Here is a 27,692-nt window from a genome sequence, read left to right on the forward strand (position 1 = left end):
AGAGTGAGCGCCTGCGGGGGGGGGGGGGGGGGCCTGTAAGGTCGGTGCTGGGTGGCAGCGTGGCCACCATGCTGACCTTCCCTGTAGATAACTGCTCTCATAGCCCTGGTGTTTATGCTTGTGACGGTCCATTATCTCATTTGAGCCCAACAGCAGCCCCTGCAGAGCAGGCAGGACACCTTGCAGGTGGAAAAGCTGAGGCCCAGCAAGTTAGGTGACCCTGCAGGATTGCACGGCTGGTCAGTGGCACGCCAAACTCAAATCCAGCTCTTCTGCCACAGGCCTCCGGACATCCCACCAGATCAGCCTCAGAAATAGTTTTCCTGCAGGATATTCCTGGGATGAAGTTAAGCATGTTTCCTTACTACAGGCTTCTCAGACCCTTCTGTGTGCGTGTGACTCTGTAAGAGGTCCATAGGGAGGTGGTATTCCAACCTTACTGGGCTGTGAAACCCTCTTCTCTTTTGCAAGTCACTGCTGTAGGAGTCACTGTAGTGTATCCTGTTGTTCTCTGTGGATGGGTATAACCTGGAGAAAGAGTCTAAACTTCTGGAAACTTTAAGAGGCCCCAGGTGTCATTCCTAGGAAGGATGGAGATTAATTAGGTCAGGAGGATAAGACAGAGGAGTTGGGAGGGGAACTGCTATTAAATGTCATATTCTTTTCTGGGAACTTGTTACAACTCTTTGGATGGTGGATATTTTCTCATTCTAAAGCTAGGTAATTGAGGTGCTAACAGATTCAAGGTCATAGAAATTGTGAGCAGGGGATGTGGGATTCAAACCCAGGTCTGTCTGGCTCTGAAGCTGCGCCCATCCCATCCCATCCGTCATGGCACATTGCAGACATTTATCTTGGGGTTTGCAGAACCAGTGCCCCACATGGCCATGGTTCCAAGTTCCATCTCTTGGTTCTGAGTTGATACCAAAGGTTGATGTCTCTAGTAGTTACCTGGCAGAGGCAGACAGAGCACTCCAGGAAGGCCCATGGCCTTCTCATGGCATCTCAGTGACAGTAAAGGCCATGCCAGCTGAGGTCCTTTCTGGTGTTTCATTCTGGTAGTAGGTGGTAGGTGCCTCCACTTTGGTTAATCAGGGGTGCTAGAAGGTTCCAGAAAACTGAGATGGTTCAACATCTTGTGCAAAGCTTCTTGGGGGCCAATAGATCATCCTTATTCCTAGTTCTCTTTGTAGAATGAAAGCCCCAATATGCTTTCTTTCCCTTTTTGTTTTGAGAATATAAAAATTAGTCCATAAATGCTTGGTTTTTGCAACAAATTAGGTGGCTGTGACCCAGGAGCATGCTTTCGGCTTGGGTCTCCTTGTTCCCTACAGCTGACTCTGGCCCTCTTTGCACAGCCCAAGGGGATTTTCCAGCCTCTTAGAAACCTTCCCCATTAAATCCTTCCTCATTCACTCATTCATTCAAGAAACTTTAACCGAGCACCTGCTCTGGGCCAGGCATCATGCGAGACATTTGGAATCAAGATGAGTTAGACCCTATCCCTGTCCTCAAATAAAACTTCAAATAATTAGAATTCGGCTGTTTGGTTAACTGCAGTAGAGAGCACGGAGGGAAGGGAAGTCTTTTTGCAGCAATTTGGGAGGGATTTACAGAGGGGGGAGCATTTGAGCTCAAAGAGCGGGTTCCTGGTGCAGAGGACACTTCTCTGGCTTCTCTGAAGGCCTGGAGGGATGAACAGAGGGGGATGTAAACAGGGATTGATTCTGAGGAGCTGGGAACAACTGGCAGAAAAGAAGGGCAGAGAGAGCATGGGATGAGATTAATAGGCAGGGGTGCAAAGGGCTTTCTCATTGTGCAAAGATGATTAGATTTTATTGTGGAGAAGGTGTGGAGCTATTGAGCTGTTTTGAATTGGCCAAGTAATATCAATAAAATAGGAAATAGTATAAATGGAAATTTGAGTTGGTGAGTCATCCTTAAGGAGGATTGATTTGAAGGAGTTCTGTAGAGGGGGCAGGGGGAGGCCAGGAAGCAGGCAGCTGTAGCAGCCCAGAAAGGGGGACACAGGCCCGGACTGGGGAAAGATGCTGCGCGTTTGGGGAGAGGGTGAGGGGAGTCCAGATGGAGACCTCTCTTTGGTAGATGCTTAGATATATATGAGAGGGTGTGGGAGAGAGCTCCAGGCAGGAAATATTCATCTGGGTATCCCAGTGGTGGAAGCCATGGATTTCCTGGGTCTAATCCTGATTTGCCCAAACTATTCAATAAATAGCATTTGATGGAATTCCCATGATGGGGTGAGCTGGCACAGCCATGGGAGCAACCTCCCACCCCCTGCCCCAAATGTGGCTGCCACCTGTCTTCCATTAATCACCTGGACCTTTTGATGCTGGTGAACTTTGCTTATGAATCACAGCCGAGCTGCTATGTTGGAGGTTCTGAAGGAGCTTCATGCCCTGCCTGGGGAGGCACATCAGTCTCCTTTGCCTGATTTATTTATTTTTTAAATTGGGTATTTAGGATTTTTCAAGTTTAGTTCAGCAAGTGAATCTAGATCAGGTCCCTTAAAATATAATATATTATAAGGGACAGTCATTCTGTTGGTGACCGTGCCATCTGTAATGGTCATCGTCTGGGTGGGAATCATTTTGCCCTGAAGACTTCTGTTTTATTGAGGAGATTTGGCCTGCACACCTCAGAATTGGGGCAGGATGTACTAAGCAGGGGTCTGGCTTCATAGTGCAGCATTTGCTCGTAGTAACCCCTTAAATCAGTGGTCTCATCTGGGGGCAATTTTGCTCCCCAGATCCCATCTTTGGCAGTGTCTGGAGACATTTTTGGTTGTTACAGCTGGGCACTGGGTGCTATAGGCATCTAGTGGGTAGAGGCCAGGGATGCTGCCAAATATCCTACAATGCATAGGACAGCCCCAACAACAAAGAATTATTTAGCCCCAAATATTCGTAGTGCTGAGGCTGAGAAACCCTGCTGTAACTGATCACATCGTTTTACACATAGTTAATCAACTACTGCGGCCTCTTTCCGTGTCTTGGCTCTCACCTTGGGCCTGGATGCTTTTCTACCATCTCTCCCCTCCCCATATTCTCCCCATCTTCCAGGACCCAGCCCTAATGTCACATGCTCTGTGACACTCTCCCTTGAACTTCTATGTTTTCAATTGAGTTACCTGTTTCTCGTTCCTGTACCAAGCTGCTTTCTTTCCTCTTCCTTCACTGAGTCTCGTGTTGGAGCTGGTTGTTGACCTGGGTCTTCCCCTCTGCAGTGAATGTTCCACAATGACATGTGTCCTGTCTGTTATGTGCATTTAAGAAATAATGTGTTGAATTATTATTATTATTATTATTATTATTATTTTAGAGATGACTGGTAAGGGGATCTTAACCCTTGACTTGGTGTTGTCAGCACCACGCTCTCCCAAGTTAGCCACGGGCTGGCCCAATAATGAGTTGAATTAAACAGCCCTCCGAGATAGGGAGGGTAGCATGATATATTACCTGTATTTACAGTTGAGGCCAGAGAGGTGGCACAGGCCCAGGGTCACACTGCAAGCAGTTCCTCTTCATTCATCCACGTGGCAGATCAGTGTTGGGTACAGTAGTGAACAGAACAGAAGAAAACAAAAGCACTTGCTTTCTGTCTAATCTATACTACATGGCCCAGATTGACACTTGAACTAGTTGTATGTGCATCTGTTCTGTTGCCCCACATTATCAACTCCTTGGGACCTTTGTACATCTGCTGTGATTTTTTGCATGTAGATCCTCAAGACTATATATATTAGTTGGTTGAATAAGTGAATGTAATGGGTTTGGAAAATTCTATATTCTTTAGCACCTGCTTTTAAAGACTTTTCCTTAACAATGGACTTTAGCCATTCCTGACAGTTTCATTTAACTCAAAACCAGTGGCCGTAGGGAGAACAAGAAGGGACATGCCCATCTGTGTTCTCTGGAATGGGGTGGGGGTGCGAGAGCAGAAACAGGCTGCTCGCACACGTCAGTGATTAAGCTGGATAGGGCTTCCCATGTCTGGGTTGAGGCTGCCAGGGTCTCTGATCTAGAATCTTGGTGTGCCCAGGGCCACTGGTGACTGGTTAGTCCAACTCCTGGCAAACCAGGCTCAGGGAAGTCAAGGGGGCTCCCCTGAGGTCACACCCCCCACCTTCTAACTTTTAGCTCCAGCAATTAAAGTTGGAAATGTGGAGTCCCTTTGTGCAAGCCAGCATGAGGAGATGGGCTTCATGCTTTGAGCTGGCATTATTACTCTCTGCCTAGCCAGGGGGTGCTCAGCTTGCTTTCTTCCCATATCCCCAGTGACCTCGCTGGGAAGACAGTTAGGTGGAAACTGAGCAGGGCACTGACGCCGCCTGGGTCTGAATTTGAACCAGGGTTTTGTGTCCTGTCTAAGCCTCATTTACCTCACCTGTAAAATGAATGTGATGGTATATGCCTTATGAAATTACTGCAGGGATTGAGTGAGAATACGTAGCACTTATTAGCAGGCCCTCCGTATGCAGTAGCTTTATGAGGAGTGCGATGGCTTGAGAGCTGCCAGCCTAGAACTTGGCCCGTGGAAGCCTTTCCATCAACCCTAGTTGTCTAGGAATGGAAAAGCTCACAACGTTTCGACCAGTGATTTGGCTTAGTCTTTAAGGTGCTTGGTGTTTGTTTTCCAAACACAGAAATAAGTGAAAAGAGAAATGAAAGAAGGGAGGGAGAGGATTCTTTGGGGAAATGGGGGTAAAAAGGGTAAAAGGTCCACATGGATGTTGGGGGGAAGGGGAGAAGGCAATAATCGAGGAATTACATTTTGGGTTGAAAGAAGAGGTTTTTGGTCAACCTATTTACTTTCAGTTTCATCATTTCCTGAGAGTCCTAATTTAGCCTCTGGTTGTGTCCTGCTCGATTATGGCCTAAAAAGGCAACTGCTTGGGTTTCTGGAGTTGGACTGGCACCCACAGGAAGCGGCTGGAAGGCGCTGGGGACTGTCCCAGCCTGATCCGATCCTCTCCAGTGGGCGAGAGCTGCCTGTTTCCTCCTTAACTCCTTGCCTGCCGATTCCCACAGAGGCTGGGACCTCCTGAGGTCCCCTAATCCACACCACAGAGATCCTTCCTGTAAACAGTGTTTTTAGTGATTGACGGTGCTGGTATGTTTGCTCTCCATGCACGCCCTGCTCAGACGGCAGTGCGTATGGAATCAACCCTTTTGGAAAACACTTTGGCAGTATATCTCAGGCCCATAAAAGTGTTCAAATGTTCCTTTGCTTTGGTGACTCCACTTCTAGGAATTTGTCTCAAGGTGGTACATGTTAAGATAAGAAGGGAAAAAAGGCTTATAGGCGGTAGTTAAAAAGCCATTTTGTAATATTATGCTGCCATTCAGATGATCAACAATGAGACCGTGGAGTCAGCAGTTCTGGGTTCAAGTCCTCACTGTCCCAGTGTAAGTGACCGAGGAGAGTCACTGCCCTTTCAGAGCTGCCCCATCGTCATCAACAAGTACACTCTAGTTCAACAGGGAAATGGTCGTAGTAGTAGGGAAAATGCAAAATGTGAAACTATCCTCTGCTTGTGATTAACTAGGACTAGAAGGGACCATTAAAAAAAAAGAGAAAACTGATTTTTTAGGGGGAGTGTGGGGGGGCGGATTTAGGAATTTAGGGGGATATTTTTCTTTCATTTTTGAAAACCTTTATATTATGTGCAGTTTTGAAAAGTTTCAAAGAGGCCGTTTAGCACGGTCCCAGGACTGGGAAGGGAGAAGTGGCTGCTTGCCAGCTGCTGCATTTTGTAGATTGCCTCCCCAGCGTCCACTCTGTAGTGCCCCTTATATACTTTTTAGCACCTCTTTACTATCCCCAGTTTATAAATGGGGCATATGGGTTATAGACAAGGTGGTTTAATCCACCTGCATCCTGGGGAAGTGAGCACTAACCTGTCTGTGTCACTGCCTTCCCCGCTGGGCACACAGTCAGCAGTCACTGGGAACCCAGGACCCTTCTTACCGCACGCAGGTGGAAACAGCAGCTCAGCTGCAGTCTAGTGACCCCCGAGTCATTGACTATGATGTTTCTGCCCAGGTGGGCGAGGGGGGCTTTCACGGAAACTCCATTGTTTATCACAACTTCTGCAGCCTTCCCCACGGTCTAACCCATGTGTTGATCTTGGCACTACTAGTGACCCACGTCGTTGCAGCAGAGTTGCTGAAACCAAATATCTCTGTCCTTGGCCTGGCCAAGCAGGGCCCAGCCTTGTTTAATGAGATGTTCTGCTGGGAGTGAGGTGCTGGGGCAAGTGGGGGCTTTTCAAGCTGACTTTCCATTGCAGCCTTGGCACCCCTTGTCTTTGGAGGTGGAGAGGGGCAGCCCTCTGTGTTTGTCCAACCTTGAGGGGATGCATTGTGCCCCACCCCCTTTATGGGAAGTGTGGCTTGCTCTCCAGGGCTCTGTGAGCCACCAGGGTGGACAATGCTGGCCTGTGACTATCCTCAGCCCTCCCACCAAGGCCTATTGGTAGGGCTGGGTAAAGAGCTAAGGGTGGTTGGTTGGCTGGAATGCTTCTCCTACCAGCTGCTGTAAGGCTGTGGCCCTCTGGAGCAGACCCACTGATGAAAGTGCTAGCAGTTTACCCAGACTTCCGGGATGGGCCAAGTACCTGGGGCCTGCAGTCTGAAGGGAGCCTGTGTGCTGCCCAGAAGCTGGGCTGTGGGTCACACCAGGGTTGGTGTTGCAGGGATGAAGTGGAGTTTGATGAGGGCCAGATGGCATTCTGCCATCACCGACTGGAACGCTTGCTTGCTTGCTGTTGACAGTAGCAGGCCAAGGGTGTACACTGCTTTTTGACAGGCCACATGGGCCACATGGGCCACACTGGGAAGACTCCCTCTCTCAGCCTCCCTGCCTGCCCCATAATGTCCAGTGAATATTTGTTGAATGCTGGGGAGTGTATTTCTCTCCATTGCCCATGTCACACTACAGCTCAGCTCCGATGCCAGTCTGACTTCTGCAGGACCCCAGGCACAGAGGCCAAGTGGATCTGGGTTAGAATCCCACTCCATGACTGGGCTGGACAACTTTGGGCAAGTTACTTGCCTTCTCTGAGCCCATTTCCTCGTTTATAAATTGGGGATGATAAAAGCTCCTTTCCAGGGTGACTGACGGTGAAGTGAGGTGGTGAATAAACTTAGCATGGTGTTGGTAGGTGGGTCCTTCATAGCCATCACCTTTCCCTCCTTCTCGTGGGAGGGATCTCGTAAAGGGCGGCCATATCCTCAGATGTCTTCCCTGGCTGGGTCACTGGAACTTTTACCCTGCAGCAGACTTATGATTTTGGGGGATGGGGTTCAAGCATATCGATGGGAAGTTGTCTTATCCTTTATGGGTTTGAGGTCTGCAAAATGTTGAGAACCAGCAGCCCATGAGACCCTGTGCCCTGTCCTGTGATCTATGCAAGTTCTTGAGCAGGGCAGGGGCATGATGGGGAGACTGGTTTCCAGAGCCTGGGTGTGGAGACATTGAGGAGGTTGACTGCACGATAGGAGGCAGAAGACGATTAGGATTTACTCTTGTGGAGAGAAGACTTGGGTTTGCTTGCACGGACTGGCCAGTGTGGACATGCGACAGCTAAAAATAAGCTGGTGCTGCCCTGAGCACTGCTGCTTGTGTTGACCCTCGACCCACAGGAAAGACAGGACTGGCCAGGTGGGTCGTAGCTGCCCCTTCCTGCCTTGTTTTCTGTCTACTAACTCTGAGCCCTGCCTTCTCTTGGGGGTGGGTCCTTCCCAGGTGAATGGTGTCCCCTGGTCCCTGCAAGGGGATGCAGGGTTTGCATGTGCTGGGAATGTAACAGAGCCGCGGGCTGAGGGACCTGGTGGGCTGTGAGCTCTGCTCCTTAGACTTGCCCTCCCTCCTTTATGAGGGAGCCAGCAGGTTTCCTGGAAAATAGCCCCTCCCAGATTGAGTCCAGGGGAGCCCCTCAGCCTTGACCTGGACACCCATTTAATGATCCCAGATAAGAAGGGCTGGGCAGCCCAGACTTTTCCTTTTGTTCTTTCCCTCCCAAGCCTCCAGCTTCCTTGGCATCCAAGTCTCTGTCGGAATCTGGAAGCATGAAAGCCCGTGTGACTGGATTTGGATCTGGGGACTTCTGGGATTTCCAGGGCCCTGAGGGGAGGGGGCTTGACCTCACAGATGGGAAAGCCTTGCTGTGTTGGGAGCCAGCAGTGGGAGTTTCTGGGCTCCCTCCTCTGGTGGCCATGGCTAAGTCTGTTTTAGACCAGGGTTTCTAAGTCCTATTTTTGGTTCATTCAAAGCAACAGTCCTCTTAGGTGATCCTAGTCTGTTCTTTTGAATAGGAAAAACTACTGTTAGGAGTGGAAAGACCACAGGATTAGGAGCCAAAGTCCTTCCTGGGTAATTTGGGACAAGTCCCTTATCTCTAGGGAGCTTCTGTTTCCTCATCTGTAAAATGGGTATAATATGCACCTTACCTGGTTTATAGAGGTGTTATGACGAAGATCTTTCGAGATAGTGAAATGTGTGTGTGAAAGCTTTTTACAAACTGTAAAACCACACAGATTTAAAGGGTTATTATTTCATCATCTTTATTTTGCAAGCAACTTTTGAAAAAAGCAAACACAAACGTGCTTAAGTACTCCTGGCCCATAAATTGTGGGAGTCGCCTTTCTCCTTAATTTCCCCAAAGGGAAGCACTCTTACTATTTTCCATGATATTTCCTGGAGCCTGACTTCTTTTCTTATTGCCTTATTTCTTAGGGCTTTATTATCAATATGGAATTAAAATCTGGTGGCAACATATGTTGGTGTTTTATCTTCTCTTGCCTTAGTCAACTCCATGAAAAACGAAAAAGTTTTTCAGGCTTCTCCTATGTGCATTTGTATTCAGGTGCCTTTTTTGGCTAATTAGAAACCTGTTTTTGTTGGAAGTCTTCAATTGTGTGGTTGCTTTGCTGTCTTCTTAGCAGGTGTAGCATAGCAACTATAATTGCATCTGTCTTTGAGACTCTTATTATGCTCATCATTTGGTAAACTTGTTTTGTTTGTAGTGACCCTAGGATGATAAACCTTACCATTTCTAACAAAATCTCTGCTATCAACTTATTTTTTCAGTGATGCACATTTTTCTCCCAAAAGCGTGGACCAGAAAAATTCTGGCAAATTGTGCAGCCTGGTTACATAAAGTTCTACTGTACTGTAATCCTGTACAGTTTGCAAAGAGAAGCAGCGAACGTGAGCGATCCTTGTGTGGCTGACACAGTTGTTTCTAACATTTTGTCCTCTTTTCTCCCTCAGGTCCTGGCCATAAGTCACCATGGCTCAAGCTGCTGATAAGTATCTCTATGTGGATAAAAACTTCATCAACAACCCGCTGGCCCAGGCTGACTGGGCTGCCAAGAAGTTGGTATGGGTGCCTTCCGACAAGAGTGGCTTCGAGCCCGCCAGCCTCAAGGAAGAGGTGGGTGAAGAGGCCATCGTGGAGCTGGTGGAGAACGGGAAGAAGGTGAAGGTGAACAAGGATGACATCCAGAAGATGAACCCGCCCAAATTCTCCAAGGTGGAGGACATGGCAGAGCTCACGTGCCTCAACGAAGCTTCAGTGCTGCACAACCTCAAGGAACGGTACTACTCAGGGCTCATCTACGTAAGTGGCTTCCTGGGCCCCCAGTGGGCTGGGCCAGGGGACTCCGAGGCACAGGTGCCAGGTCTACCCATCACCTGCAGATGCCTGGGCTCTGACTCCTGGTTGAGAGCAGGGCTCTAAGGAACGCTGGGGTAACATCCTCAAACTTTGGTATTCGAATGTCCTAGTGGAATGTTCTCATAGCATTACGGTTTTCTCTTCCCTGTGCAGCCAAAACACAATAACAGGCCTATTTTAGACCACATGTGGGGAGAAGAACATGCTGTGTCTGAGGGATGCTCACCCTCTGGTCTTAAACCTCAAATCTTGATGGACATATGTAGGTTCAGGCTAATGTTTAAATTCCTTCTAAAGTAGGGGGTGCCATATCGCTTCTCGGCCTTTTGGCTAAGATCAAGTGTAAAGTAGGGGGTGCCATCTCCTGGTTTCCCATCTTGTTCCTCCTGCACCACCTGGTCTGCTCCTCCCTCACCATTTAGCCTAATCTCACTTTTGGTATCTCTGCCTTCTTGGTCTTTGTAGAAGCCTGTCAGTAAGGCTTACTTCCCTGGGGAGTGTATTTTGAACAGAGGTGAGCCATCAAGAGTAAGACTTGCATTGTGAATCTACCCAACACTTTAGTTCCATGCCAGCCTTTGACAAAGGGCAAGTGTGTTTAGAGTTCAGAGAACAGCACGTGAAAAGGCCCAGAATGTTGCAGAAGGTCAGGAGTGGTCGTTGCTCTTCCCTCTAGCAAGGCTGCACTTGCCACAAGACAGCTCAGCACCACGTTAGAGGATGTCAGGAGCTGAGCATGTACTCATTCCAGTGGTGATAGACAGGCTCTGAGTTCTTCTGGCCTTGGGTTGCAAAATTCTTTCTGATATCAACCCCAAATTCCTCTGTTCAATTCAAAGGTATTTCCTTCTGGTTTTGTCCCCAGTGGGAAAGAAATATATGGTTCTTATTATTCCTAAAATAGTGCTTTATTTAAATATCCTGCTATTGCTACCTTGGTCTTCTTGGTCTTGGAGCTGAATAAAAAAACAGTTCTCAAAATGTTCTTGAACTGGAGGGAACAAACCTCTCCAGAGATTATTATAATCCTCTCATTGTACAGATGGGAGGACCAAGTCTCAGACCGAGGGGTTTGCCCATGATCATATATGCAGTAAAAGGGACTGGTGGGCTCTTCCTGTTACGGGGTCAGTGAGTGTCTCCCAGGGTCAGCCATTTAATTTTTTATATGATTTCAGAGCAACTTTGGCACGTTTCCACAGGGTATTCTCGCTACCCTGCTGGACTGGTACTTCTGAGGGCTCTGCAATGTGCAGAAGCCTCGTGGGCCATCTTGGATGGCCCAGAAGTCCTGACCTGGCTGGCCCATATGCGAGGACTGCATTGCCTTGCTGATTGCTAAACCAGACTGTGATAACGAAGCCCTTGTTTCCTGCAGTTGATGACTACCCTTTGGGGAGGAGCCTGATCAGTCAGGGACCTATCAACACATAGATACATGGAACAGTCTACTTGGAAAAGTCCTTCTTTATAGGCCAGCTTAGCCCAGCCTTCTAATATGGCAGGTGGGAAGAATTGAGGCCCAGAGATAGCAAGGGACTTATGCGGGGTCACACAGCTAGGTTTTGGCAGGGCTGAGAATGGAACTTGGGTTTCTTGACTCTCGGCTCAGTTATGTCTCATCTGTTTCTTGATGAGAATATTGCATAGACCAAATTAAAAGTCCCCGTCCCTAAGGAGTATTAACCACTGGAATTCAGAATTAGTGACCTGCAGAAAAGTGGAGGACCTTTAAGGAAGCATAGTCTATCTAGAAGGGTGAGATGGAGCCACAGTCCCATTGTCTGGGAGTGGGAGTGGGGGATGGTCCTCGGCAGGCTTTAGAGCTCATCATACCTACTCAGCTGTGCCACTAAGCCCAGGTGGTCTCTGCTCAGTGAACCAGAGCACTTAAGGGCAGGGGAGTTGGAGCCTCCAGGACCTGGTTCTAGTCCCAGCTCTGTCCGTCACTAAGCATGCGACACGGCTGTGCGGAGCCTCACTGCCTCATCTGCAAGGGTTCTGTGAGAACTTTGTGAAGCACCCAGCCAGCCCTGGGCTCAAGGCAGGGCCTGGACTCATGGCTGCTGTTTGTTACAAGTGCAGGCAGTTCCACTCCTCTGCTTGGCCTTTTAGTGGTGGCCCCATTTAGCTTGGATCCCATTAGAGATTTGTGGGACACGCAACAAGTTGGGCACCTGCGTTTCCGTGCGTCAGCTGGCTGAAAAGGGTCTTTCCCTCCCACGAAGGGGAGGATTAGTCATTAAGGTGCATTCAGTGCTAGTTGCTGCATCTTTCCTCTGTAGGTGACACACCGGGGTTTTACTTTGTAGGCAGCCATGGTGGGTAGTACTCCAGCCTTTTCTCCAGAACTCTGGCTGGATACATTCACTCCCATTTTTGCCCCTTTGCTGTCACCTCCCATGTGCAGTTCTGAGCATCACCGCTAGAAGGGAAGTTGATTGTCTTTGCAGTTGACACACTGGAGACCCCAGCAGGTGCAGAGCTGTGGGAAATCAAAGCCACTTGAGGGGCTGCCTGGTCAGGGGGCACCGTCTTCTTCACAGTCCACATCTCTCTGCATGCAAGGCTCCAAACTGTGACCTCAGGAGCTTTGTGCAGCCTGGTGGCATTGTGGGCAGTGTGGCTAATTCTGCGCCGCAGCTGCTCCGTCTTTTTCTTTGGGGGGTGAGGCCCTGGGCCAGGGGGCGGTTGGGCACAAAGAGCCTCTGTGGCCTGTGAATAGAGCAGCTCCCTGGTGTGGCTGTGTGGGAGCAAAGCCACTTGCTCAGTGTCTGTGCCTCCGTGAACATCCGGTGAGTCTCCCTCCTCCCACCTGAGCTTCAGTGCTCATTCCGCAGAGCTTAGTTTGATCATATCCACTGATTTGATAGGATTAGCCCAGAGAACTTTGAGCCCCTGTAGCCCACTCCACAGGACCATCTGCCCACCCAGCTGTCAGAAAGACTTGTCCTAATGACCCTTGATCCCCTTCTGCTGTCATTGCCAGCTGTTTCCAAACATCTGGCTCCGTGGCACTCCCTAAATGTGTGACCACGTGTCCTTGGCTTTTATCAGGCTGGATTTCCTAGAGTGTGGGTTTTCTCAAAGCCTAGGAACAAAGCTCAATTGTTTCATACCTCCTGGGTGACCTCACAGCTCCTTGGCCTTCTGTCTTGTCCCCACCCAACATCCATACAGAAGGAAAACTAGAGGAGTCTCCTGCTTCACCCCCTTCTTTCTGTAATACCTGAGCCCACAGGTGGCCAATGCATGTTTGGACTTGTTTGCTTCAGAGCTTTCCTGGTCCCTTGTGAAAAGAGTGGTTGGAGGGAAAACAAGTGACCGGTTATACCAGGAAGAAAGGACATCGAGGGCCCTGTGTCCCCTCTTCCAAACAGAAGAGGCAGCCAAACACACTCATTCATTTCCAAGTTCAGCTGCTCTTCTGAACGCAGCCTGGTATATGGCTGGGGGATCCCTCCGGGTTCTGCCTTCAGCCTAACTTCTGCTTAGAAATTCCAAGGGCTTTAGCCTCTGCCAATGCCTGGGAAGAGGCTTTGTCTTCATGGCTGGTTCCTGTGTGGACCCTGTCTTTGAGTTCAGCCAGAAGGTCCATCATCAGTTTTGGAGGGACTGGAGAGGGCACAGGTGGAAGGGGCTAGGGTGCCACCATAGTGTGGCCCTGCAGATGTGGGCTGCTCTTGAATCAGGGGGGTGAGATGCCAGCAGTGAAGGTGTAGGCCACTTCTAGTGAGGAAAACAAAAAGAGGTAAGGACCTTGGAGAACAGGCCGCTGTGACTAAGGAGGTTGGCATTGGTGGTCCTGAGACCCAAGTCTGCTCCCAGCTCTGTCCAGCCTTCAGTTGTCACTTAGCAGAGTCAGGGCTGAAGGTGGCGTGAAGCAGGATTGCATCACCTGACTTCTTCTGGCTTGTTTTCCTAGGAGCAGCATGCTTGAGTTGCTCCAGGGGTTAAACGAGAGCTGTGTCCCCACCTGAGCACCTGCCACCTGGGTGGTCTCGGGTGGCGCACAGCTATTAGGAGACTTTTTTTTTTTTTTTTTGGTGGGGGAGATGGATCTTGTAAGAAAAAATAGCAGGAAATTTATTACAAAAAGAATTAGTAGATACAAGGTAATGTGCATTTACCAGAAGACACTGAGGAAAGACAGACCTGTACAAGCTGGTACCACTGGAAATGGCTCTCCTGAACCACCTGGAGCTCCTCTCCAAGGCTGTGCTGGGTGCTGTGCTAAGTGCTTTTATTTTATTTGGTCCTCATAACCGCCCAGAGAGGTATAGCCTCTGCCTGTCCCCATTTTACAGATTGAGAAATGGAGGGAGAGAGGTTATTGAACTTGGGACATCTGACTCCAGGGGTGTGATTTTAACCTGGTCACGTCAGGCATGTGGAGTGTTGGGTATAGTTTAGGCGCCTCACATTAAGGGTGTTGACTCTTTGTGTTTTCCTCCAGAGAAGGCTCATGGGATATGAAAGTAGTCTTTAAGTTTTTGAGGGGTTTGCATGTGAATGCCTAGAAGATTCCAGGGAGAGAGCAGTATCTGTCAGTGATAAAGTAGCCCACAAAAGATCTAATTGGTTTAGGAGCGCAATGAGTTTTTCCCAGTGCTAGAAAGGTTTAAGCTTGAATATGTGAGAGTCCTTCACTGCAGAATAATTTGTTACTACACAGCTTGCTGTGCTGCAGCTGAACCCCTTTCTCTTTGTGCAGCTCTCACAATGACAAACACATCTCTTATTGTCTTGTAACTGGACTTCTACTGTCTGCTTCTCCACGGATCTTGCCCGACACACATGCATAGATGTACAAAGCTGGCGGCAGTCATGCAGTGAGAGGGAGGACCTTAACTGACAGAACAGAGAGGGGATGCCAGTGCACCCCATACCTGCAGCAGAGCTGCCCGAGCAGAGGAACTGGGGGCAAAGGGTTCCAGGGATTGCTTTCGTATCAGGCTGAATCAGGGGCCTTTGAAGCAGCAGATGCTTTGCCACAAACTTTGCAGCCTATTGAGAATCAGACTTCTTAACCCCTTCCTCTTTGTTGCTCTTTTCTTTAGACCTATTCAGGCCTGTTCTGTGTGGTCATCAATCCTTACAAGAACCTGCCCATTTACTCTGAAGAGATCGTGGAAATGTACAAGGGCAAGAAGAGGCATGAGATGCCCCCCCACATCTATGCCATCACAGACACTGCCTACAGGAGTATGATGCAAGGTGAGTGCCCCGGTTGTAGACATGAGGGGATTCAGCCTCCCCAGGGGCTCAGTCTTCAACTGCGGCCTCATTGACACCTTTACCAGGTGCTCATTCACATTCTCTGTCACTCTGATCTAGTGGCTGGTGAGGGGGCAGCGCATCATGGAAATCTGTCAGTCAGCCGTTGTAGGAGAGCCAGGGCCAATGGCTATCCAAAGGACATGTTTATATGTTGGTAGAATGTTCTAGAAGCTTTAAGAAATATGTTTCCTAATTATTTTCCCAATATGCCATTCTTTTTTTTTTTTTCAAAAGATGACTGATAAGGGGATTTTTTTTTTTTTTTTTTTTAAATATATAAAGATGACCGGTAAGGGGATCTTAACCCTTGACTTGGTGTTGTCAGCACCACGCTCTCCCAAGTGAGCTAACCGGCCATCCCTATACAGGGATCCGAACCCGTGGCCTTGGTGTTATCAGCACCACACTCTCCCAAGTGAGCCATGGGCCAGCCCCCCAATATCTCATTCTTTTTAAGAGCTCTTGTGCCAGGCCTCTCTGCTTTCTTCCAGGCCCCTCTTCCACCGTTTACTGCCGTCCCTGCATATTGTTCCCTCCTGCTCTCTTGCTCCTTTGCCATGATCTGGAAACATGCTTGAGTTTTCTCATCTTTAAAAAACAGACACAGAGTCTCCCCTGGCTTCTTCTGTACCCACTCTGGCTGGCCTCCGTGCACTCTCTGTCCCATCACAGTAAAGTTTTCTGGGGGCTTCTGTGCTTACCGCCTGCCTCCATTCTCTCCCGGCGGTCACACCCTCACCCTGGCCGACCAGCCCCACCTTTCTGCAGACTCTGACAAAGGTCACCCATTACTTCTTCGTTGCTAAGTCCGTTGTACACCTGAGTTCTTATCTTCCTTCACCTCTCCCTGCATTGGACAGACCTGACCACTCCCTTTCGAAAGCTTTTCCTTCCTGTGGCCCTCGCTCTGGTTCCCCTGCTCTCTGCCTTCCTTGTCTGCTTGGCTGTCTCCTGTTGTTTTCCTGCCCTTGCATGTCAGTTCTCCTCGAGGCCTTATCCACTCGACTGGCTTCTAGCACTTTCCAGCTGGGCACTGGCACTGTCACCTGATCAGCCACTTCCTCCCAGCCATCACCTCCTGTGCTACCATGTCACCAGCTACCCAGCCACCCAGGCCTGGAACCTTCTTACATTCTCTTCTCTCTCCCTCACCCCTTTTCCCAAGTTAGTCAACTCTTTCTATAGCTTTTTTCCTCTTTTAATATTTCTGATCCATTTCCCCCTCTTTCTGCCCCCATGGCTAACTTAGTTCAAGCTTCCAGAATTTTTTGCCTGCACCACTGCTATGGGCTCTTAACCTTCACTTGTAACAGAGCCCCTGCTCTGTGCTTCCACCAGCCAGTCATTTTTCTAGAAAGCAAATCTGATCAAACCCCCAGATTTAAAATCTTGACAAATCTTGAAAAGGCTCTTCATTGCCCCAGTGATAACGTGCAAAATTTCTAGCAGCATACAGCCACCCCTCATAACTGGCCTCTTGTCTACCTTTCCAACTCCCGGGCTACATGGAATTTTTTACATTTCTCTAACAGGTCTTTCTGCTTCAAACCACCATACCTGCTCCATCTGCCTGCAATGCCTGGCAAATCCCTACTCTTTCTTTAAAAATATGACTGAAGTATTCCTGCCCTCCAGGGTGAATATCTGGGCCAGATTGGTAGTGGCTTATTTGACTTAGGTATTTACACATTTGTTTTCCTCTCCTAGATAAGGACGGGGCCCATGTTGCCTTTATAGCCTCAGAGCTCAGCGAGCTGCCTGGCATACATAATCCTAACAAACTCAACTTTCAGGCAGGGCTGTCTTCTCCTATATTGTATTGATAGTCATTTTTATGTCCCATTACATATGCACCCTTTTTTCTTTAAACTCTGTAGTCCATCTAGGCAGTGGTGGTAATGAATCCTGTGGTATTAACAACTTTGTCACTGTTTTATTGGTTTGAAATGGCAACATTGGGGTCTGTCTTACACCACAGGCACAGTGCTATGGGGAAGGTATTTCACTGTCAGGCTTGATGAATTATGTAGGATGTACAAGTTTGGCCTAGCCTTTGGCTTATGTTCATGTCTATCAAAATTCCTTGAGGAAGCCAGACCTTTGGTTTTAAAGTTGGATGTCTGTTTCAAATAGTCTGGTGGAAGAACATTCTTTGAGATTCCAGAATAGTCTGAGTCTTTGTCTCTGGAGGTTATGAGTCAATTTTCTCCTGACTGTCTTAATTGGCCTAGTGCTAGAAATATACTCTGGAGTCTTCTTGAGGTCTGAACTACTGAATAAGGGCATGTTCCCACACTTGTATCCTGGATCTGAATGGTTATCCAGCAAGTGGGCTTTCTTTACACTTAGGTAAGCTGTTAGGACAAGAATCAGGTAATGATGAGATGGAGTCCTTGGAAATGGACTTCTAGACTTTCTTCAGATAATTGTAGGACTCATTCCCCAAGAGATTTGTCCAATTTTTATTTGCTCAATTACAAAAAACATGGGGGCAGGGGAGGTAGCCTGAAAGCTCCCTATTAGGTTGAAAATAATTGGGAGAAAAAAGGAATATGCAGAGAGTCAGGGCTTTCCTTAGTTTTGACCATAACCAAATGGCCTCAGTGGGAACTGGGGAGTGGCCCCAAATTATGAGGGCAAGTGGGTGGGTGTTTTCATCTTTTGGAGACCAGGGATAGGCAATACATTGGTGGGCATGGGAAACCTAAAGTCTTGGTGCTTTCTTTCTTTCTTTTTTCTTTTTTCTTTTTAGTGGCTGGCTGGTATGGAGATCTGAACCCTTGACCTTGGTGTTAATCAGCACCATGCTCTACTGAGTGAGCTACCCAGCCAGCCCCAGTGTTTTCTTTTTAACAGTGTGTGTAGGTGGTTTTCCTAACCCTCAGTCTGACAGGTTTCTTTGTCCTTGGCTTTTGCTTTAGCGTTGCACTTGCTGCAGCTTTTTAGCTCCCACGTTGACTGACTTAAGGACATCTCCAAGCTATCGAAAAGTTCCTCCTTGTATGCAGTTGACCTGCAGAGCAATTAGCAGCAGGTTTCTTGTTCTTGGGGCAGGGAGGAAGTTAGTAACAGGAGTTGCCCATGTGATGACAAGCTGGTTCTCTAGTAAAGAAAGTTTCCAAGAGGAGCCTTTAGTTCTTGCCCTATGTCAGGTGTCACCAGTAGAGCCTGGGGTACAGAGGCTGTTAAAAATCTGCCCTTCTCTTTTGGATTGAGGTCTTTGTACACGTAGCCCACTTGGCTTTGGGGGAAACAGGTTTGTTATCTGCCACTCACATCTTAAAAGGCAAGGCCAGACAGTTCCTTTTCTGCTTTTTCTTTAAACAAGAACTACACTAAGACTTCCTTTCTGAGCTGGCTGTGGGTTATAGCATACTAGCATTTATTCTACCAAATAGGGTAGTTGGTGGCTTTGTTTGGGGACTGTTATGAGACGAGCTCTTCGGCCCTTCCTAAGGACCTGCCTCTGTCTTTCATCTCTTAAATGCTCCAGTTTGCCTGCACAGTCCTGATTTATGCCTGTTGTTCTATAGTTATTATTAATAGTGTCCTCTTTTACTTTCAAAAGCATCCCAGTTTGGATGATAAGTTATATGTCACTCTACTTATTTGTTAGACTAAGCCAGGGTTTCTCAAACTTGGCACTAGCGACATTTGAGGCTTGATAATTCTCTGTTGGGGGTGGGGAGGAGTTGTCCTGAGCACTGTAGGATGTTTGGCAGCATCCTGGCCTCTGTTCACCAGATGCCAGCAGCATCCTCCCTCTCCACCTGTGACAACCCAAAATGTCCCCAGATGTTGCCACCAAATGTTCCCTGGGAGGCAAGATATCCCCCAGTTGAGAACCACTGGACTAAGCATTGCAGATTGGTTTCACTGTAAGTGTCAGCTCTGATCAATCAGTAGAGGCTCAGTAGGAGCCTCGTGCTGGCAAGGATTTGAGACTCGGGGCCAAGGAACTCTGGGATAGATTAGTGCTGTCTGCCATGGGCACAGGTGGGGCACGGCAGCACATGGTGCCTTGGATTAGGACATGGAGATCGAAAGTGCCAGAATGCTAAGAGGCTTGGTACATTATCCTGTCACTGGGGCCCTGGCAGTACAAGTGGAGACATGAAACATGTTTGTAGACAGAGATCTGTGGTCGTGGCTACATATGAAGACAAGTTGCTACCTACACCTGGTGCCAGCACGACTGTGGCAGGTGTCAGGTGTCTTGGGAGTTCAGAGGAAGGTGTGGCTGCTGAGGCCTGAGGTGGTCGGGGAAGGCACCGTAGAGGTTGGATCCCGTGGAAAGGCTGGCGGGTCCGTGTCAATAAGTGGTTACAGCGCAGCCCAGACGTGCCCGGCACAGTCTTGTTTGTTGTTTTAATCCCCAGCCGTGGGTTTAATTAAAGTTGTGGTGACATGGTTGGTTCACCCACCCAATCCTGGCTTTCCCATTTGGTTAATTTGTTGTCAGGGACATTGCTGGATCTTCCTGCCTCAGGGATTGGACTGTTTCTTAGGATTCTGTAACGGTACTGAAGGCTTTGAACCAGTGCCCATAGCAGCTTTGAGGGGGGGGTATAGGGGTGTGTCTCAGGGCAGATTCAAGGGGCTGCCTGTGGAATTCAGTCAGGAGCAGCACATGGTCTGTAAAAGGCCCGACTGGGCTGGGAGGGGGTGCTCCTGGCTACCTGAGGCCCAGGCCTGCTGGGACCTGCCCCTGTGGGTAAAGGTGTGTGTCCTTACAGCAGAACTGGCCAGTTGAAGAATTTGACTTGAGCTCAGTTATCTCTCTGGCAAGAGTAGAAAAAGCCCCTTCTATGGTAATTAGCTAGGATGCCAGGTTTAGTTCACTTTGAGTGACTTTATGGCATTTTAATGAGGCCCCAGCATTTCTAGGGGAGCCGCAGCAGGGTCGGCTTTCATTCCAAGCCTAAACTAATCAGAATACTATTTAACCCTTCGCTCTGTGCTAATCCCCCCCGCCCTTCTCCACTTCTCAGTGGAAGCTGCAGCAGAAGCAGGGGTGACTGAGTAGTTGCCCAGAGTGCCCAGTGAGTGTCACAGTTCTCTTGGTGGTTGACAAATGTTTTTGGGCAAACACTGAAGGGTAGAATTTTTGTGCTTCTTTGGTGCTTCACAGACCTTCTAATTCACAGGTAAAGGGACAGACAGACCCAGAGGTGCTCACTGACTTGTCCAAAGGCCTGCAGAGAGTCAGCTCAGAAACCAGGGTCTGTGGGTCCCCCCGTCCTGGTGCCTAACCCCCCAGCTGCTGGCCACAGGCACTGCTGCCCTCATTTCTATAGCTTGTTCTTGAAGGAATTCTTCTCCCCGGCTCTGTGGTCAGGTGCAGATTAGGGGGATAAGAGGCCCTCCCGTCCCCTCTCTCCACATTGTCCCGGCCCTGCTGGTCATCGCTCCTGTGGAACCGTCTGCGTTCCAAGGGCTCTCTCAGGAAAGGTGCCATGTTCATTAGAGGCTAGGGAAGTGCTTCAAGGGTACAGTAAGGCATGATTTTGAACAGACACACCAGGACGGCAGCTGAGGAACGAGAGCAGCAGAAAGCCACAGATGTGATGACTCCACTTAAGCAGGAACGTGCCGGCCAGGAGGTTATGAGCCCTGCCAGCCACCAGCACACAAAGGCCCCGCTGTCTGCTGGGAGGTCTGGGGCTGGGCTCTGTGCATCAGTCCGCATGTGCCTGTAGAGGCAGTGTGGCCTCACTGAGGAGGGGTGTGCCCCATACCTGTGCATGGTTGCCCCTGTGCTAGCTGAGCACCTACTGCGCGCCAGGCACTCTAAGAGAGTGTGCAGCCAACAGGCCGTGGGCCCTGCCTAGAAGAGGCCGCTGTGGAGTTCCCAGAGGCAGGAAATCAATGTCAAGATGAGAGTGAGAATCCCAGCACATTGGAGGGATGCCCCCTGAGCCCTGAGGGCTGCTGGGGTAGGGATGGGGGCTTTGATCAAGGACGTGGCCTTCTGGAGGCCACCAGGAAGGGTCCGCTGGGCCTCTTTCAGCCTTAGCTTCTGAGGAACTTGCCTTGTGAACTGGAGGAAGTGTGGTGTGCAGAGACCGCGGGTCTGGACTGTGTTGAGTAGGACTCTGGCTCCATCATTTTCTGACTGTGACTGCCCAGAATCAGTTAACTTGTTCCGACTGAGCCTTCGTTTTCTTGTCTGCCTCTTGGGCTTAATACAACTTACTTGGTAGGGTGTGACAAGAAAGAAACAAGACTGTGCACATGATGCCTGGCCTGTGGTAAGTCCTGTTAGAAGTGGACACCAGGAGTCTGAAGACAGTTTCTGGCTGACCTGTCCCGGCCTTCCTTGGAACCTTCAACTCGCCATTCCTTGGCATCCACTCCCTCCCTGCTTAACAAAGGTGATATCGCAGTGTGTTCTCCAGGCGGGCTGTTTATCACCTCGCAGAGACTCCAAGTAGCAACAGGCACAGGAAGTGACATGTCACAGCCGCCTTCCCCTGCAGCGACTGCAGAACACACCAGCGTGGGTAGCAGACGCAGTCTCTGACTTGTCTGGTCTAGTCCACGTAGCACCAAGGTCTGGGGCCAATGTGGCCTTGGTGGACACGCTCCAGAGTCAATTCTTCCGCAGCACCGAAACACTCTTCTGGTCACTGTGTTGTGGGTGGACCGTGAGGCACTGCCACCAGCAGGCCCCAGGCCCCCGCCCAGCACCGGGCTGGAGAGAGGAGGCGTTGTCCAAGCAGACTCCTTGTCCTGCCTGGTCCTGGACGCGGCTGCTCAACCATGATGTGGTCAGGCCTGTTGGTCTCATTTCTAGAAAATCTTCTTTCTAGAAGAGGAACCTGTGGTGAATGGATCCTTTTCAAGGATTCAGCTTTAAGCTTGCTTTTCTCCTTTCAATCCGACCCAACATGCCTACTGTGCTTTGCTCTGAGCCAGCTGAGTGGGAGGCAAGAAAGAAGAGCCCCTTCGGGACCTGACACTTTGGGGTGGTTGAAAACTTGGCCCAATGTTTTCCTTACTCCCCATCCCCCAAACCCACACCCCCAACACACAGCAAAAACTCACCTGTAAAATTCCTACTCGCTAATCCATTTGGTGCTTCTGACCTCCTTTGGCGAGTTCCTCTCTTGCTGCCTGGTGACTTCCATGTACCAGCCTGTTTTTCCTGTTCTCTCACGTTCTGGCTCTGAGACGCCTGTAGAACTGTGTCCCGATATTTCAAGGTGGAACAGTGAGTGGTATGTTCGGGGAAAAGGGTTGCTTTCCTTTATCTACCTGATTTCTAGAATTAAGCTATCAGTTGAGAACAAAAATAGTTTCTTCAATCTAAAGAGAGATTAAAGGAGCTGAAAGTCCATGGGTATAAATGTTGGGATTCTGTAAGTGGCTTCTATAAGATTTCTTTGGTCTTAACCAAGGCTATTGGCCCAGTATTGTCCTTTGTGATAACCTCTTGAGGACACAAGATGTTCTTTTGGCAAACACACAGTGCTGGCTGGGACGCAAAGATGTCATTCCAGCTGGGGCTTTGTGACTCTTCTCGAAGATCTTGTCTATCCACCATGAGCAGGTCCAGAAATAACGATGGGGCACAGGTCTAGGTTGAAGGAAAGGAGGTATGAGCTCTGCTCCAAGAGCAAATTCTGGCCTGAAAGTTGCCAGCATGCCTCTCATTAGACTGATTACCCCTTCTCCAAGGCAGCCAGAGCCACTGGGTTCTTCAGGAAGCCTCTTCCTGCACTGTCACAGTTCATCTCTTAGCGTTGGTCTTCTGGGTACTCTCAAGCACATTTGACTCAACCCACTGAAGGGGAGTTTCATAAAGCCAGTAGTTTTCTTTGCAGGGCTGTTTGTGCTCCAACTGGGGGCCAGGTTTGTCATGAGCATGGCTTTGCTGTGTCCGTCTTGCTCCCTGTGTGGTTCCCGTTGTCCTTCCTTCTCATTCTCCCCTCGCTCCCTTGCTGAGAGCCCAGCCCTCTGCAAATCTGTGAACTGTGGCTCATTCCTCTCTGCACAGGTTTTAGCAAGGGCCCCCTCCTGCTGGCTTTTCTTTTCTGCAAGAGGAATATTGGGTAAAACTAAGGCAGAGCTGATCTCCCAGTCAGGTTCCTTGGAGTGTCCTGATGGCATTTGCTGCAGGAGGTCAGCACGCGCACTTGGCTTTTGAATTTCCCTCCAGCCTAAAAACCTGTTAGAGCTGTCTTCTCAGCAGCCGCACAAGGAGTACATTCTCTCTCTGGCAGGCTTGCCCATACTCAGGGAAATTGCCTATGTTCTGCTGAGCCACTGTGGACAAGAGAAGGCTTGCATGGGCCCTTGCTTGCTCTCTGACAGTGAAAATTCAGAGCAGTCTCTCGAGCTTCTTTCTAATTACCCAGGGTGTCCAGGGGGAGGGCTGCATGTGCCCTGCCTCCTGTACCTGGGGACTTGGGCCTCCTCAGCAGGTTCAAACCCAGGTCCTTCCTGAAGTGAGCATGGGTCTGTGGGTGGAGGCGCTGGGCCAAGTGGAACCAGCTTCTGGCTTGTACGGCTGCTGAGCGAGCGTCTCCCTCAGTCTGGCCCACCTTTGTGCCCTGGAAAGCGCTTCGTGTGCCACCAGCAGGGGCTTCCTCCTCCTTCGCTGGCTTATTGCTAGGCAGGCAGCCAGTAGGTTCCAGGACACGAGGCCTCCCTGCTCGGCATCCAGCTCAGCCTCTGCTCGTGTGAAGCAGTGTTTTGCAGCTGCTTTCTCTCACCTCTCTATTTGCCTCTTACCCCTAAGCTTGTGAATTGGGCTGGCAGTGGAGAGGGTAGCAGATGAGCTTGAGAGCCCATGTCTCATGTGACAATGTCGCTGGCCCTTTCTTTGCAGCTCCAAGGTAGGGCTGTGGGTGGTACCAGCTGCCCTGCCTGTAGGAGCTCTCAATGGGGAGGAGTTGGGGAAGGACTAGGCATACAGAGGCCTGGGTTCTCAGCCCAGCTCCTAGGATTGGATCAAGTCATAGAGTTTCTTGGGACTCTGTGCCTTGATCCCTAGGTTGAGACAACTGAACCAGATGCTCTTTAAGGCTGTTGCAGCCCTGAGTTCTGAGCTTGAACCCTATAGGTCAAATACTTTGGAAGTACTTTGCTCTTGGGCCCCCTGAGACCCAATACTATCTACAAAAGGGTCTTCGGGAGAAGTGACTGTAGAGTCTAGGAGTCTGCCTAGGGCAGCCTGAGGCTCCCCAACCCAGCACCATGGGGCAGGGGTCACCACACTGATGTAGTCTGCACACAGTGACCACCCCCAGAGTCTGCTCTGGAATTTTCATGGAAACAGAAGACCACTTCGGTTGTGGGAAGTTTCAGATGCATTTGTCATGGATCATCCCGTCAGCCTCACCCCAACCCGAAACTGCTCTTTCCTTTCTTTTTGTTTTGGCCCATATCCACCTCTCAGTCAGTTCTCAAGAAACGCAGTCGACCCACAGAAAGGGTCCCATGGATGGGCACTCTCCCAGGCAGAGGCCCGATGGAGCAGCTCTGGCCGGAACCTCGGGAGGCCTCATCCCAGTAAGCGTGGTGATGAGTCAGGCCCGGTGGCGGCTGCTGCTGGGGAACCAGGCCCTCTCCCTTCCTTCTGAGCTTCCTGTCAGGCTGATGTCACTTTTGTGTGAGCCTCGTGGCCTTTTATGGACAAGAAGGAGCTGTAGCTTCTCTCACAGAGGAAGTGAGCGATAAGGCCCTCGGCCGAATCTGTACCTGGGGCCAAATAGCTGCGGTCAGGTTTCCCTTCCTCCCACCTGAGCCCAGCCTTCTGAGCTGGCTAGAAACACCTGTCCATGCTGGATGGCCATACTGGCTCAGGTGACATCACCGCCTAGCTGGCCTCGGGGCATGTCTGGTTTAAAATAAAATCCAGGAAAGAATGGCCTGGTCACTGAATGTGTAACTTATGAAAGTCTTGTAGTTCCGGGAAGGTGCTCACTGGAGAGCCTAGAGATGCACTGGGCCAGGATGAACCAGAGCAAACCCCTCTGCGTGGGGCCGCTCAGCCATCATTGGAAGGCAGGGTCAGGGCTCGCAGTCTGTGCTTCCTCCTCTCGGGAGTTGTTCCAGAATATTGGACCATGGTTGTCAAACTGCTCTGAGGAACACTGCCTCCATCACCCACTGTCCCCTGCTCAGGGATTTGGGAAGATTTTATCTGAGGAAAGGTGGTTGCTGCTTTTTGGAAAGTCTGGAAGCCACTGCAGAGAGACTCGTAGTCCTGTCTCTACCCCACTCCCACCGAGATGGGGGCTGGGGCAGAGTGTTCAGGCACTAGGTAGGCTAGGGGAAAGGGTAGGCCTTTATCTGCCAGGGAAGCCTGTGTCCCAGAAGAGGCTCATCCCCGTGGCTGTGGGCTCCCCAGGTCCCAGGTCTCCTCTGGTGAGAGGAAGGAAGGGCATTTTTACATCAGCCACACAGGTCCAAATACAGACTTGAACCAAAACAAGCAGATTGGGCTGGACTCTGTTCTCATCCTGTGAGGTGACAGTGTGGGGAGGTTTGATGGAATGAGTTGCCAAGGAGGGTCCCCGCCAGAATGCACGGAGTGGGGGTGTGGGGGCAGGTGGCAGAGTAAACTGAGTCAGTCCAAGAGCCCACTGGTTGCTGAAAGTTCTAACCATCTCACTACCCAGAAGAGATGCTTCTGGGATCAGGAACAAATCTGAAAGAACTGTGAGAAAAGGCTCATGCAGAACAGGGACAATGTGCCTGCCATGTCTGCCCTGTGAGGTTGTTGTGAGGCCACTCAAGACAACAGACTAAAACCTTCTGTGAACATTGGAAAGACCTTTCCGGATGGAAGGGGTCATAGTGTGGCTCACTCTGGGCAGGTGGATTTGGGGCCCTAAGTCGTGGGGCAAGAGGTGAAGAAACAAGGAAGGCCTCCCATCTTCCTCCTTCCTAAGGCACAAATGAATGTTTCTGGCAAAGCAAGTGAAGATTTCTTTCATGTGTATTGAGACTGTTTTGACACTGGTAGCCTGGCTTTAGGAACAGGAGGTGAAAATGCAGAGGAGGGGAAGAACTGTGAGGATGGTGGGGTCAGCGGAGGCTAGAGAATGAGCTCAGCCCTGGAGTTTCCAAATTTGGACTGTGTGCAGGCCTCTATGTGTGCGTGTGCCTGTGCATGTGTCTGCGTGTACATATGGGTGTGTCCATGTACATCTCTGTATACATGTGCCTGTCATTGTATTTGCAAATGTGTGTGTCTGTGTACATGGACCTGTGTGTGCATGTGTGGCTGTGCGCCTTGTGTACATGTCTGTGTGTACCAGTGCACATGCCTGTGTGTGTGTGCATTTATGTTTCTTTGTACACGTGCCTGTGTATGCCTGTGTATGTGTGTCTGTGATGGTGTGTATGCACAGATGCCTTTGTGTCTGTGTGTCTCCGTGCACAGTGTCCGTGTGCAACTATGCACATGTCTCTGTGTGTACACACGCCCACGTGAGCATGCCTGTGCATGTATGTTTGGGGGCTCTGCTTCCTGTTGTTCAGCAGCGAAGACTCTGACTCCTCCTCACACAATTAGAGGAATTCCAGCCATCCCAGACTCGGGTTGGACAACCCTGGGAAAACGGTTCCTTCTGGGAGGGATGGTGAATGTTTCCTTTTATGGTAGCATCGGGCCGTTGCTGCACATGACTTGCCAGCACGCGCAGGTACATTCTTGCCTGCTTGTGCAGCTGGTGACTAAACATGCCTGCAGCTGGAGCAGACCGCAGGGAGCTGTGGTGGGGGAGGGGAGGCCCTGCGGTTCCATACCCTTATCGGTTTCCGCGCTGTTGTTAGGGAGCAGGTGATGAAAACTCCTCCGTCTTCTCAGCCTGTAGCCCCTGCCGCCCACTTCCCTTCTGTCCGCCCGTCCAACTCACCAAGGCTCTGCCAAGCTCTAATCTCTGTCCTTGATGTGCAGGCTTGAAGTACTCTGTTTTTTGAGAAAGACAAGATGAGGGGGAGCGAGGTTGCCCCTGAGTGGTTGCCACATCTGTGAGCAAGGTGTGGGGTGTATTTGTGTGAATTCTCTTGGCACCCCACCCTGTTGGTATTTCTCAGGGGGCTGGGAGGGGCAGCTGAGGGCAGGGGCAGCTGTTGTTTGTGTTGGCCGTGAGGTTTGTTTTTTCTTCTTTCTCTCCGGTCTCCCTCTTTCCCTCTGGAATGACTGGCAGACAGGAGAAGAGATGGTAGTAAATGCCCATCCCACATGCTGCCGAGATCAGGACCCTAGAAAGCTCTCCTTGGGAAGAGGCAGGTGACCCAGCTGGTTGGTGTCCACTGGTATTGAACAGCTAAATCCATCGCCTGGGGCCACGCACACAGAATGCAATGAGTCATTCTCCCAGTGCCTAGTCACACTGGGCCCTGAGCTGGCGGTGAGAGCCAGTGAGCGTGTCCTTCTCATATCACCAACATCCATGCTTCTGTCCAGTACTGGTGCTGACAGCGACTAGTCCTCTTCTGCTGGTACTCCCACGACCCTGACAATGCCACTACCCCTCATCACGGTGACTTCATGATGGAGAAGTCAATAGACACCAGCCATTTGAGAAGCTCACTCCATTTACAGGGTACCACTCCAGGTCCGTTTCATGCGTTACTTGCATTTTTCTTTTTTCTTTCGGCAGCTGGCCAGTATGGGGATCTAAACTCTTGACCTTGGTGTGACAATACCATGCTCTAACCAGCTGAGCTAACTGGCCAGCCCCTGTATTTT

At 49.9% G+C, this 27,692-nt stretch overlaps 1 protein-coding gene across 5 annotated transcripts in view; it reads left to right on the forward strand.

Annotated features, from left to right (window-relative positions):
- The window catches only part of MYH9 (myosin heavy chain 9), a 93,528-nt gene that overhangs the window by 21,759 nt on the left and 44,077 nt on the right, over window positions 1-27,692 (forward strand). For all 5 annotated transcript variants that reach the window (XM_063076378.1, XM_063076382.1, XM_063076381.1 and 2 more), the window contains exons 2-3: window positions 9,298-9,646; window positions 14,764-14,920. In XM_063076378.1, the coding sequence (XP_062932448.1) occupies window positions 9,317-9,646; window positions 14,764-14,920 (487 nt within the window). In that variant the 5' untranslated portion in view covers window positions 9,298-9,316. The remainder of the gene's footprint in view (window positions 1-9,297; window positions 9,647-14,763; window positions 14,921-27,692) is intronic.

Source organism: Cynocephalus volans, chromosome 12 (assembly GCF_027409185.1).
Source record: "Cynocephalus volans isolate mCynVol1 chromosome 12, mCynVol1.pri, whole genome shotgun sequence".
NCBI lineage: Eukaryota > Metazoa > Chordata > Mammalia > Dermoptera > Cynocephalidae > Cynocephalus > Cynocephalus volans.